At 43.0% G+C, this 13,298-nt stretch overlaps 1 protein-coding gene across 5 annotated transcripts in view; it reads right to left on the bottom strand.

The window, feature by feature from the left end:
* LOC138736495 (adhesion G protein-coupled receptor B3-like) overlaps positions 1 to 13,298 on the bottom strand; it is a 658,849-nt gene that overhangs the window by 468,840 nt on the left and 176,711 nt on the right. For all 5 annotated transcript variants that reach the window (XM_069886125.1, XM_069886124.1, XM_069886126.1 and 2 more), the window contains exon 4: positions 5,786 to 5,950. In XM_069886125.1, coding sequence (XP_069742226.1) covers positions 5,786 to 5,950 — 165 coding nt within the window. The remainder of the gene's footprint in view (positions 1 to 5,785; positions 5,951 to 13,298) is intronic.

Below are 13,298 nucleotides of genomic sequence, written 5' to 3'. Positions count from 1 at the left end.
GGGAACACACCAATATCAAGAGGAATTGAGTTAAGATTTCTAAAGAACGAAGTTGCAATTTAATGGGGGAATGTAATAGATTTTGAGTTCTCTGCCATGATCACAATGGGTGAACAGCCTTCTTTTGTGTTGTGGGATTCTGTAACAGTTTTACAGTTTCGGTACATGATGCAGAACCCAATTCCACCACTTGATGCTGCCAGTTCACTTCCTAATCAGAAAGCATAGCCATTTTCAATGAGAACCAAATGATCATTGAGCTGGGAATTGGCCGATGATTTGAGAACATAATAGTAAAAGCATCATATGTTGATTGTAAATCATCAGTTGGAAAGATAACATTTTGTACAAGTGGTTTAAATGTGTGACGTGTCCTTTTGTAAACACGAGCCTGTCCTTTTCAAAATTAATATCTGCTCACAGATCCCTCTGTGACCACACCTTTTCCCATCTCCTGCCCTGTCCTTCTCCAAGATTTCTACCATTTTCCATTTCTGGCTTTTACAAATATCTATGTTTTTTAATCATTTCAGCACAGTTCACTTAAACTTATGAAGTTGTTAAACCTCCATGAATCTCACTGACAGTTTACCTGTCATGAAAAGCTATCCTTTCGATGGTGGACCATTGACCCTGTAATGTTCTTATTTTCACTGAAGCTCCTTCAGATCTTGAGATATTTTATTACATTAAAGCTTCAGGTTATCAGAATGTGGTGCAAAAGAAACATGGTTAATTCGCACAAGCGTCAGACAAAAAGTAAAGCTGAGAATATTTGGAAAAACAGCAGGGAATGATCAACAAATCAGCAGCAGGATTCAGGGGAGCTTATTCTAGATATTCCCGAGGCTGGGAAACTTCCCAAAGATTTTTAGCTTGTCTGCCTTTGGGTGCCAGTGGAACCGACTTTGCAAATCAAAAGATGGAATGAGAACTTGGCTGATAGATTCCAATGGAAGTGTGATTAATTATGCAGAAGGAAACAAAATAAATGAAACATATGCATTTATTAATGAAGTAAATCACTGGCATAGGCATAAAGCAAAATAACTGCCTCTTTCACTCATAGCGCAAGGAATGTTTTCCTCACATGCCAATGCTTAATGAGCAATGAAGTCTTGGATATACATGCAAAATTAGGAATGGTATCCCTCAACTATATCACATTGATGAGACATTGGGCTTCTGGGTGCTGTATTGGTCTCCATATAAGGAAGGTTGCTAATGAGATGGAAGCATTTTAGAGAGCGTTAACAAGATCATATGATGTCATGTGTAGAAGGATGAACTGGCTGGGCTTATACCATGAAGTTTAGAAATGTGAAAGGGGACGACGGAAATATACAAACCTCTGAGAAGTCTAGACAGGACGGATGTGGAGAGGATATTTTTTATTCAGATTTTCAGATTTTAGATTTATTGTCAGAGTACATACATGATATCACATAGAACACTGAGATTCCTTTTGGGGAGAGCTCCTTTATGGGGAGAATCTTGAACGAGGCGTCACTATTTAAAAATAAGGGGTCACCTGTTTAAGATGAAATTAAGCCTTGAGAAAGTTTGATGCATTGGTTTTCAAACTGCCCCACTAAACTCACATTCCACCTTCAGTAATCCCAATGCCATAAGTGCTCTGTGATTGGTAAGGGATTGCTGAAGGTGGTATGTGCGTGGGAAGGGAAGGTTGAGAATCACTGTTCCAGACCGAGTTGTAACTGAAATATTTTGCTTGAGAAAAATTGTCATTGGCTCATTTTCTTTGGAGTTATGAAACCGTGCACATAATGAGTCAATTAGGTACGGTGGTTTTAAACATTTTTCTTTCCACTCACATACCACCTTCAGTCATCTCTTACTAATCACAGAGCACTTATGCCATAGGGATTGCTTAAGATGGAAGGTGAGTTGAGGGGGTGTGGTGGAACATGGCATTGCATGTATACTGCACAGGGTGGTCCGCCTCCGACTCTGTAACTCCTCCCCATGAGATTCTCCAATAAAGGCTGGGCTGTCCTAGTCTCCTCCCTTCAGACCAGCTTTTGAACCGGGCCAGCAGAATGTGAAAGCATGCCTTTGTTTTAGATTATTAAAGCTTATAGTCACTCACTTCAATTCTGCTTGTGGTTATTGATCACGGATCGACAATGAGATAGACAACAGACTCGCCAAGGCAAATAGCGCCTTTGGAAGACTACACAAAAGAGTCTGGAAAAACAACCAACTGAAAAACCTCACAAAGATGAGCGTATACAGAGCCGTTGTCATACCCACACTCCTGTTCGGCTCCGAATCATGGGTCATCTACCGGCACCACCTACGGCTCCTAGAACGCTTCCACCAGCGTTGTCTCCGCTCCATCCTCAACATTCATTGGAGTGATTTCATCCCTAACATCGAAGTACTCGAGATGGCAGAGGCCGACAGCATCGAATCCACGCTGCTGAAGATCCAACTGCGCTGGGTAGGTCATGTCTCCAGAATGGAGGACCATCGCCTTCCCAAGATCGTGTTATTGGCGAGCTCTCCACTGGCCACCGTGACAGAGGTGCACCAAAGAAGAGGTACAAGGACTGCCTAAAGAAATCTCTTGGTGCCTGCCACATTAACCACTGCCAGCTGCAGGCTCGTTTGTGGCTGACAAGTCCGATGCGGGACAGGCAGACACGGTTGCAGCGGTTGCAGGGGAAAATTGGTTGGTTGGGGTTGGGTGTTGGGTTTTTCCTCCTTTGTCTTTTGTCAGTGAGGTGCGCTCTGCGGTCTTCTTCAAAAGAGGTTGCTGCCCGCCGAACTGTGAGGCGCCAAGATGTACGGTTTGAGGCAATATCAGCCCACTGGCGGTGGTCAATGTGGCAGGCACCAAGAGATTTCTTTAGGCAGTCCTTGTACCTCTTCTTTGGTGCACCTCTGTCATGGTGGCCAGTGGAGAGCTTGCCATATAACACGATCTTGGGAAGGCGATGGTCCTCCATTCTGGAGACGTGACCCACCCAGCGCAGCTGGATCTTCAGCAGCGTGGACTCGATGCTGTCGACCTCTGCCATCTCGAGTACTTCGACGTTAGGGGTGTAAGCGCTCCAATGGATGTTGAGGAATGAGCGGAGACAACGCTGGTGGAAGCGTTCTAGGAGCCGTAGGTGGTGCCGGTAGATGACCCATGATTCGGAGCCGAACAGGAGTGTGGGTATGACAACGGCTCTGTATACGCTTATCTTTGTGAGGTTTTTCGGTTGGTTGTTTTTCCAGACTCTTTTGTGTAGTCTTCCAAAGGCGCTATTTGCCTTGGCGAGTCTGTTGTCTATCTCATTGTCGATCCTTGCATCTGATGAAATGGTGCAGCCGAGATAGGTAAACTGGTTGACCGTTTTGAGTTTTGTGTGCCCGATGGAGATGTGGGGGGGCTGGTAGTCATAGTGGGGAGCTGGCTGATGGAGGACCTCAGTTTTCTTCAGGCTGACTTCCAGGCCAAACATTTTGGCAGTTTCCGCAAAACAGGACGTCAAGCGCAGAAGAGAAGAGGTGAACATAAGGAATTATTTAATAGTATAGCACAGATATGGACCCTAATGGCCCACCTTGTCCATACTGATAACAATCCTTGTCTATACTAATCATTATTGCCTGCATTAGGGCCCTATCCCTATGCTCCTTTCCTATCGAAGTACCTGTCCAAATGCCTTTTACATTGTATTTGTATCTGCCTCCCCAGCAACTCATTTAACAGTATGGTCTCTCTGGGAGAAAGATTTTCCCCTCCTATCTCATTCAAATTCCTCCCCTTCACATTAAACCTGTGCTTTCTCTTTCTAGTCTCAGTTAGAGGCAAGAGCCTCTAACTATCTAAACTACCTCAGCCCCTCATCATTTTATAATGCTCCATGAGGTCAGCCCATGGCCTCCTTTGTACCAAACAGAAGACATCCAGACTAACAATTTCTCCTTAAAACTACAACCCTCCATTCCAGACAACTGTAGGCTGCTGTTGTGATGGCTGTTTTACTCCTGCTGCAATCGCGCTGCAGCCTCCCTATTTACAGTGGGGTACTGCGCACGTGTGGGGTACCTGGTTGATTAGCAAGGAGTGTACAGAAGGCTGTGGACGCAAGCTGCAAGCTCTCCCCCTCTTCCAGTAATGTACATATGTTTATCTTGTTAGTAATGTATTTGTTGTGGTTCACTGGATCTGCCGACTCTACTCCTTATTTCAAGCACAATAATGAACAGCAACGTCCTGCTGAATCTTTTCTGAACTCTCTTCATTGATATTGCATCCTTCCTGCAGCATTGCTGATAAAACTAGACACAATACTCCAGATTTGGTCAAACCAATGTTTGGTACAGCTGAAATATGATGTCCCAATTCTTATAATCAATGTTTTGGCCTATGAAGAAAGTGCTATTGAATGAAGACAAGTTGCATCATCATTGATGGTGACTTTTGGCCCCGTCCTTTGAGTCATCTTTATAACACTTAATTTCATAGCAGCTTAATATAACGCCAGGTCTCAAACAAAGGCTACTTTCCATCATTTATCACCAACTCTATTCTGCTCCTAAGGAGTGAGACAAAAGCTTTTCCACAGTAACTTTATAAGGTGATGAATTATGGATCTTTAACCATGACTTTAATGGCAAATTTCTTTAATAATTTTAGGAAAATAATTCTTACAGGAAGCAGTTTTATATTAAAATTAGAGTGGAGTTGTTCATGAATCAAAAACTCTCTCACGCCCACAGCTGATGCTTTTGATTTCAACCAAACAATCCAGCATTGATATGTTAGTTGGAGAGGGGCACTTAAAGTAATGGGACAAAGACATCAAACGTGCCCTGAGTGAATGGCTCCCTAGTGCTGATGGATAGATGCAGTGCTTATGGTATAAAAAAATGGCAGCACTGCCAGATCTGATGTAATTGCTGGAGTGGACACGGAAGAGCAGGGAGCAGAGACACTGTGGTGCTCTGCAGGGTCCTACTCTCCAGTGCTAATTCAGACAGCTCTGTACAGGCTTTAAATGGTCTGTTACAGGAGCTGACAGTGTTTTTCTTTAAATCCTGCAACCATGGATCTGTGTCCGAGATGGCAGCACCTCTGCTGAACAGTGTACCATGAGAGATTACGGACTCCAGGGGAGCAATGGACTGGTGCATAAGCAGTGAGGATGAGAAATATAGGAGATGATCTTGGCAGCAGACAAAAGAGGGGCTCAGCAGCTGAGAGTCCCACACAGGCTGAGGGCTCAGGGAACCAGGTATTGGAATCGGGATTTGAGAGGTTCCAGATGGCAAAAGGGTTCTGAAGAGCTTGAGGTGCTAAAGGCTTCCCGACTGTATTGGAGGTTTAGATCTGGAGCTTGGGTTGCTAGTTTGAACAGGAGTTTGTGCAACTGCAGAGACTGCGGGAGCGCTGGAGGGGAATTCGTGATCACTCAGTGTCTCTGAAGGGACTCTCTTTTCCTTCTCATTCCCCTTTTGATAGGGCTGCTGGGCACTGCTCATGGAAACTCTGTTTGTCTGACATTTTTAATGTATTATTGCATGACAATAAAAAAAATGAACAACATCAGTGGTAAAACACAAAAGTCTGCAGACATGGTGATTGAAGTAAAATCACGACATTGGAGAAACTCAGCAGGTTAAATAGCAAAGATAAAATTACATAACCAACATTTCACTTGAACCATTCATCAAGGTATGAGCAAAATGTGGGTGATTGCCCAAACAAAATGATGGGGGTGGGGTGGGGAGGAGCAACAATGACTTTATTCCTGGGTGTTGCACTAACCTGGGCACAAGGCAATGTTGCACATCTTTGTTTGTGACTCTGGTCCATCACATGAGCGCCCACCGTACTGAGGAGCAACACATGACCTGGACCTTGTTCTTTGGCCTCTGCCGCAAGTAAACGAGCATAAGCTCCAGGGTGACCAATCTTCCCAGACGCCATGCACTACAGAAGAGTAAAGGCAGTTTATAAAAGCAGAGGTTAGACGTAACAACATTAAGAGGCTTGAAAAGATGAGATGAACATCTTAGGCTTCCCAAAGCCTGATACCATGTGAGTGCGAGCAGGAAAGGGATGAAGTGGGAACTGAGGAGAGGGAGGGACCCCTTATATAACACAAACAATGGTGTCTGTGGACACTGTCTGTCAGTGTGGGAGGGAGTGCTGTTGTTTGATGCCACACACTGCTGTTAACAGTTCTTTGGCATTTGGCACATTCCCAGTTGCAGGGACAAAGGAAGTGGTGGTTAGGTAGACACACACCAATGCACCCCTGGAATAGCCAATGAGTGGGAAAAACAAACTTCTTCACAGAGGTCATTTTATTTTCAAGATTTATGGCTTTTACTGTCAATCCAATAAAATATTAAGAAGGAATATAAAGTAGAATACAGTCATTATATTCACAATGATCAATGCTTTGCAGGAGTTCATAAAACAATTTCATCAAATAAATGACAGAAATGTTCTTACTGTAACATGACATAGTAAATGGAGGCATCAGCAAGAAGCGTGGCAGTGCACATGCTCGTGTGTTAGCATCATTTACGGATTGACAATTGCACCAACCAAGCTTTACCAATAAGTATCCAAAAGTGAAATCTTACATGTAGCCAAGGGTATGAAGCAATTCCGCATAGAGAAAGAGGAAAGATTATATGGGGAAGTAAAACGCTCAACTACCTCTCTGGTTGGGAACAGTTTTGGAAGAAGCCAAGGTACAAAACAAGATAAGAGCATTGGTTGAGAAGAGGAAGAAACAAGTTAATAGAATCTCAGAAAAATAAAATTTATGACTACTATTTAAAGCCTGTGATGCATATTTTTAATCTGTTTATTTATTTGTCCACAGGGCATGCTTCCTTCTGATAATTTATTGGTCATCCCTAATTGCTTATGAGTTAAGAGTTAACTACCTCAGTTTGTCAGAAGTCCACCCCTATAATTTAGGAGAAGTATGACAGAATTCCTGAAGGACATCAATAAATAAAAATGGAATACATTAAAGAAGTGATTTTCAAAATTTTTCTTTTCACTCACATACCACCTTAAGTAATCCCTACACCATGGTGCTCTGTGATTAATAAGGGATTACTTAAGGTGGTATGTGAGAGGGACAAAAGGGTTGAGAACCACTGCTCTAGACTCAATTGTTACTGAAATATTTTGCTTGAGAAAAATTGTCATTGGCCCATTTCCTTTGGAGTTATGAAACTGTGCATATAAAGAGTCAATTATTAAAGGGAAACACAGGCCTTGTCAGTGATGCCCACATTCTACGAATGGATAAACAAAAATGAAAACTAATGCAGCAGTTATGAAAGAAGGAGATAATTCCAAAAATCAGGCAAAGGATATCAGGAATCTAGTTGGGTAGTGTGGATGTTGCCTTGATTTAGAGAGATGCAGTATTTAGAAGGGTGAAAGGCAGAAATATGTGAGCATGGGTTGGAGAATAGCCATAGAGGGTTTCGTCAAAAAAGAGAATTTTACTTGAATTACATTTTGGAAATGGGTCCATGGAAAGTCAGCTAAGGCAGAAAAAATAATTGGGAAATGTATGAGTTGTATTTAGGACAAAGTACGTGTCAGAGAAATAACTTCATTTCTGAGGTGACTGGAGATCAAGGATGGGCAGGAAAGAGAGTTTTGGCTTGTGTGCCAATGTATTCTGTTGAGACTGTTCAAGACATTGGTGAGGTCAAATATGGAATACTGTGTCCAGTTCTGGTCACTGAATTATAGGAAGGATATCAACAAGGAAGAGAAAGTGCAGCGAAGATTTACAGAAATTTTATCTGGGTTTCAGAATCTAGATTATAAAGAAAGATTGAGCAGATTAGATCTTTATTCCTTGGAGCGTAGAAGGATGAGGGAGGATTTGATAAAGATTATAAGGGGATAGATAGAGTTGATGTGGATAGGTTTTTTACCCTTGAGCGTAGGAGAGATTGAAACAAGAGTTCATGAGTTAAGAGGCAAAAGTTTAAAAGTAATATGAGGGGGAAGAGAGTGGTGGCTGTATGGAATGAGCTTCCGAGAGAAGTAGTGGTGGCAGGGTCCATTTTGTCATTTAAGAAAAAATTGGATAGGTATATGGATGGGAGGGGAATGGAGGGTTATGGGCAAGGTTTAGGTGAGTGGGACTAGAGGAGAGTACTTGGTTTGGTGTGGACTAGAAGGGCCAAGATGGCCAGTTTACTTGCTGTTATTGTAATATGATTATATGCATTAGATCTGCAGCCAAGCAGTAGGTGTGGTGGATGTGATTTGACAGACCATTTCAGCTCACAGTTCTGTGCCACCCTATTTACACCACATTAAGTTACACCCCAATACATATTTTGAATGGTGGGAGGAAACCAGAGTCCCCAGTGAAAACCCACACAGACTAGGGGAGAAGATACAAACTCTTTACAGACAACGTGAGACGAAGCCAGTTCCAGTATCGATCACTGGCACTGTATAGGCGTTGCACTAATTGCTATACCAACCATGCCACCCCTGTGATGTTGATGCGTCAGAGCAGGAAGAGACATCAGACTCAAGGCAAGGAAGTGTTTAGAATAAATGGGAATGGAGTGGGGATCCCAACCATGGACTGAGATTAACAACCTCTTCGGTGAATTTGCATTTTTTCCCCCAAGACTTGCTCTCTGGTAGGCCAGTTCACAAAGTGCAGTAAGTCAGGAGACTGAGATAGTGGGTAGCTTCAACTGATCTCAACTCAGGGCTGCAGACAATGGCCTCAAGGTACTCAGCCTGAGGAAAAAGAAGGACTGACTTCTTGATGAGTGTGACACTGCAGAGGATGCATTTGAACTCATGGGGCATTTCAGGCAGAAATTACAAGCTCACGATCAATGCAAGGAATGTTGAACACACAGTCTGCAATTCGTGAATCTTGTAGTGGTGAGTGAGGACTGAGTGACACTCTATATGTTAAAATTGGATAAAAATAATCCCATTGTTTTTATTTACTGCTTGGGCAGCGACCCACATAGTTATTTTAAGCAATTTCACTGAATATGAAACCGTTAAAAAAGTGAAAATGCAGATGAAGTTTTGTATATATCATGCCTACCTGAAGATTAACATTTGATAACAAATAATATTTTATACAAAAATATGAATTCACAAATCGTACACTGGATCAATATGTTCAAGTAGGATGCAGATGATGTTGTAAATCCCACACACGTCTGTCTCATCAGAAAAGATGGATCTCTGAGAGGGATTCCAAATTAGTGGTGTATTGCTTGGAGGTTTTGCAGAGAAACTGCATGAAAAAAATCTGATTCATGTGTTAATAACTCACAACCTGGAGAGGGATGACTGCATCTTAATCTGAAATGACTGCATCAGACTGACACGGCAGAGAAGGAAGATATATTCTGGCACTGCATTTAAGCTCTCTGCTGTTGTTCCTGTTGGCATCTCTGATCCACCAAAATAACATGAATCACTGCTCAATATGTGACAGCTGAATGTCATAATCTAAGTGCATTAGTATTTCAGATTTTCCGGAAAGTGTTTTGTCAGGGTTGGGTGACGTGGTTGCGTCATTAGGTGAGACCCTCTTGGGGTGTAGGCAATCACTGTTCTCAGCAAACTGGGAATAATAAACATGATGGTTGCCTAAGGGGAACATGTCAGTGGTAAAATCAGAGGTATTAAACCAGAAATAACAAAGTAATTCCCTCAGCAACCTCAACATGTACACCATCAAAAGCAATTTTCCTGGATGCATCACAGTGGAATGGGAAATGCTCTGTCAACCCAAGCAAGTCCCATTTGCCTATGCTTGGCCCACATCTCTCCAAATCTTTCCGATTCATGTACCTGTTTAATTGTCTTTTAAAACTCTACCTCTTCCTCCAGGAGCTTGGACCGTGTCCATTTCTTTACAGGTTCACCCTCTCTTGTTCGCTTTCTCTCCAGATTGCCCTTCCCATTTATGGTTTTACTTGAACAATATGCTCCCATATTCCTTTCAGGTCCACTTGCGCTTCCAAATACACTCTCCCTTCCTCGTCCATGATCACTCCAAGCTGCCCTCTCCATTCCTGGACTGTGTTCACTCCATGCCACCCTCTCCCTTCCTGGTCCACATTTGCTCCAAGCTTCCCTCTCTATTCCTGGTCGATGTTCACACCAAGTTACCCTCTCCCTTCCTGCTCCACATTCACCCCAAACTTCCCTCTCCCATTCTTGGTTCGTGTTCGCTCCAAATTTCCCTCTCCCATTCCTGGTCTGCGTTCATTCGAACGTGCCCTCTCTATTTCTGGTCCAGGTTCACTTTAAGCTGCCCTCTCCCATTCCTGGTCTATGTTCACTCCAAACTGCCCTCTCCCTTCCTGGTCCATGTTCATTCTAAGATGCCCTCTCCCTTCCTGGTCCGTATTCACTCCAAGCTGCCCTCTCCCATTCCTAGTACGCCTCCGCTCCAAACTGTCCTCTCCCATTCCTGGTCCGTGTTCACTCCAAGCTGCCCTCACCCATTCCTGGTCTGCATTGATTCGAAGCTGCCCTCTCCCATTCTTGGTCTATGTTCACTCCAAGCTGCCCTCTCCCTTCCAGGTCCATGTCCCCTACAAGATACCCTCTCCCTTCCTGGTCCATGTCCCCTACAAGCTGCCCTCTCCCATCCTGGTCTGTGCTCACTTGTAGTTGCTCTGTCTCTTCCTGGTCCACGTCCACTCCAAGCTTCCCTCTCCTTTCCTGGTCCATGTTCACTCCAAGCTGCCCTCTCCCTTACTTGTCCGTGTTCACTCCAAGTTGCCATTTCCCTTCCATGGTCTGCGTTCACTCTGAGCTACACTTTCCCTTCCTAGTCTGTAATCACTCTCTACACTCTCCTATCCTGGTCTGCATTCAGTCCAAGCTGCCCTCACTCTTTCTGGTCCAAATAAGAATGCCAGATTCACCATGTAGGCCTTGCTTTCCTCTTGTTGAATGTGTTGGTGTTCCACAGGTGTATCTTCATGAAGCCATGTGCTGGTGCATGCTGATTGTTTGTAGGGTTATTCTACAACTGTGGCATATCCAATCCAGGTCTCTACAGTTCTCTAGTAGGGATCTCTGGAAAAAGCAGAAGCACTGGATAATTTCACAATACAATGCCCTTCAATGCATGCCACTAAATTGAGTGGAAAATCAAATTGTATTGAGCAGTGGTTTTTCCAAACTTTTTCTTTCCATTCACATACCATTTAAAGTAATCCCTGTGCTGTAGATGCTCTTTGATTAGTAAGGGACTGCTTAAGGTGGTATGTGAGTAGAAAGAAAAAGTTTGAAAACTACTGTTTTAATCATACCTAATTTATTTGTTATGTGCATGGTTTCATAACTCCAAAGGAAATGGGCCAATGACCAGGTTTCTCAACCAAAATATTTCAGTAATAATTGGGTCTAGAGCAGTGGTTCTCAACCTTCCCTTCCCACTCACATTCCACCGTAAGCAATCCCTTACTAATCGCAGAGCACCAATAGAACTGGGAATACTTAAAGTGGAACGCAAGTGGCAGAAAAAGTTTGAAAACCACTTGTATAGAGGACACAGAGAGTTTGCATTAAGATTTCGATCAGTTAAGTTAGTGGGCAAGGGTCTGGCACATGGAATACGATGCTGGTAAATGTGATGAAGAAAAATAATAAATTGGATTATTATCTAAATTGTGAAAGATTGTGGCATGTTTTTGTGCAGAGGGACCTCAGAGTGCTCATGTATGAATCGCAAAGATTTGGTTGGTGGGTGCAACAGGTTATCAAGAAGGTAAATGACCTCATTGCTGGAGGGAGTGAAGAGAATAATAGGGGGACTTTTTTGCAACCACACAAGGTATTGGTGAGGTCACAGCTGGAGAACTGTGGGCAGTTTTGATCTGTTGCTTGAAAAAGAATATATTGGCTTTGGAGGCGATGTAAAGGAGGTTTACCAGGTTGATTCCAGAGATGAGGGTGTTATCCTATGAGGAGAAATTATATCACCTGCTGTCATTTAAAAAGAGAAGGGTTCTTAAGGAAACACTAAATTCTGAAAGGATTAGATAAGATAGAAACATGTTTCCACTGGTAGATGAGATGAGAACAAGGGGACATAGCCTTAAGATTGTAGTAAGTAGATTTAAGGAGATGAGGAAGAATTCTCTGCCCAAGGAAGCAGTAGAGGCTGCTTCATTGAATGTATTTAATACACAGACTGATGGATTTTTACACAGTAGGGGAATTAAGGGTGATGGAAAACAGATGAATAAGTGGAGCGGAATCCACACCCAGGATCTTATTGAATGGCAGAGCAGGCATGGAGGGCTGAAAGGCCTACTCCTCCTCCTATTACATTCTTTTGTTCATGCCCAGAGAATGACAACCAGAGCATCCCCATTGCCCTATCGAGATAAGCTTAGGGTGAAGTCTACGACTTTTGACCTTTGGCCCATGGTTAAGGTTTACCAGCACTGGATGCCTTTTCAGTTAGCAACACTGTTACTGGAGAGAAGAGGCTGATTTAAATGTTTTGGGCTTGCTGTTCATTTTCAACCTTATTTATCAGTTAAGAATGGCTGAAACAGAATTGTCCTGTAACAAAGACCTTCCTTGGACCTTGCTGCAGGAACTGAATCAAGGCAGTTAAACTTAAAGGACTTAACCTGGCAGTCAAATCTTTCAATCCAATTCATGCACTGTTCATTCCTTGAAACCAGAGTCAGTTCTTTTATTGTTTAAATAAACTGTGATTTAAAGAGAGGATAGAGTCGTAAATGGCAGAGAATTTGTTTTTAAGCATGGTCAAAAACCCTATCAACACCACAGCCATTTACTTCTTGGGATAATAGGCAACAGTACAAGTGAAATGGTCCACATGTTCACTTGTGAGCTGTCGTCTATAGGGGATATAAGGAAACACACAGTATCAAAGAAAACTGTAGAGCACGTACATTTCTGGTCCCTCTTTGCCCTGCCCCACTCGACAGGGAGGCTTTGGAAAGGGTACAGAAGAGATTTACCAGGATGTTGCCTGGATAAGAGGGTATGAGCCAAGGGGAAGGGTTGAACAAACGAGTTGTTTTCCGTGGAGAGTCAATGGCTAAGGGGAGACCCGATCAGTTTAGAATATTATGAGAGGCAATTAAAAGTTCTTCCAGGGTAAAATGACAGGGGAACAGCTTAAAAGAGATTGTGGAATGATTTTTAAAAAAAAACTCGAAGTGCCTGGAACACCCACCTGGAGTAGTAGTGAAAACAGACACAATAGTGATTTTTTAGGGGGTGTTGGAGGGTATGGATTTGATGT

This window comes from Narcine bancroftii, chromosome 6 (assembly GCF_036971445.1).
Source record: "Narcine bancroftii isolate sNarBan1 chromosome 6, sNarBan1.hap1, whole genome shotgun sequence".
NCBI classification, from domain to species: Eukaryota; Metazoa; Chordata; class Chondrichthyes; order Torpediniformes; family Narcinidae; genus Narcine; species Narcine bancroftii.
Note: the sequence above shows the minus strand (reverse complement) of the source record. Positions and strands in the feature narration are given on the sequence as shown.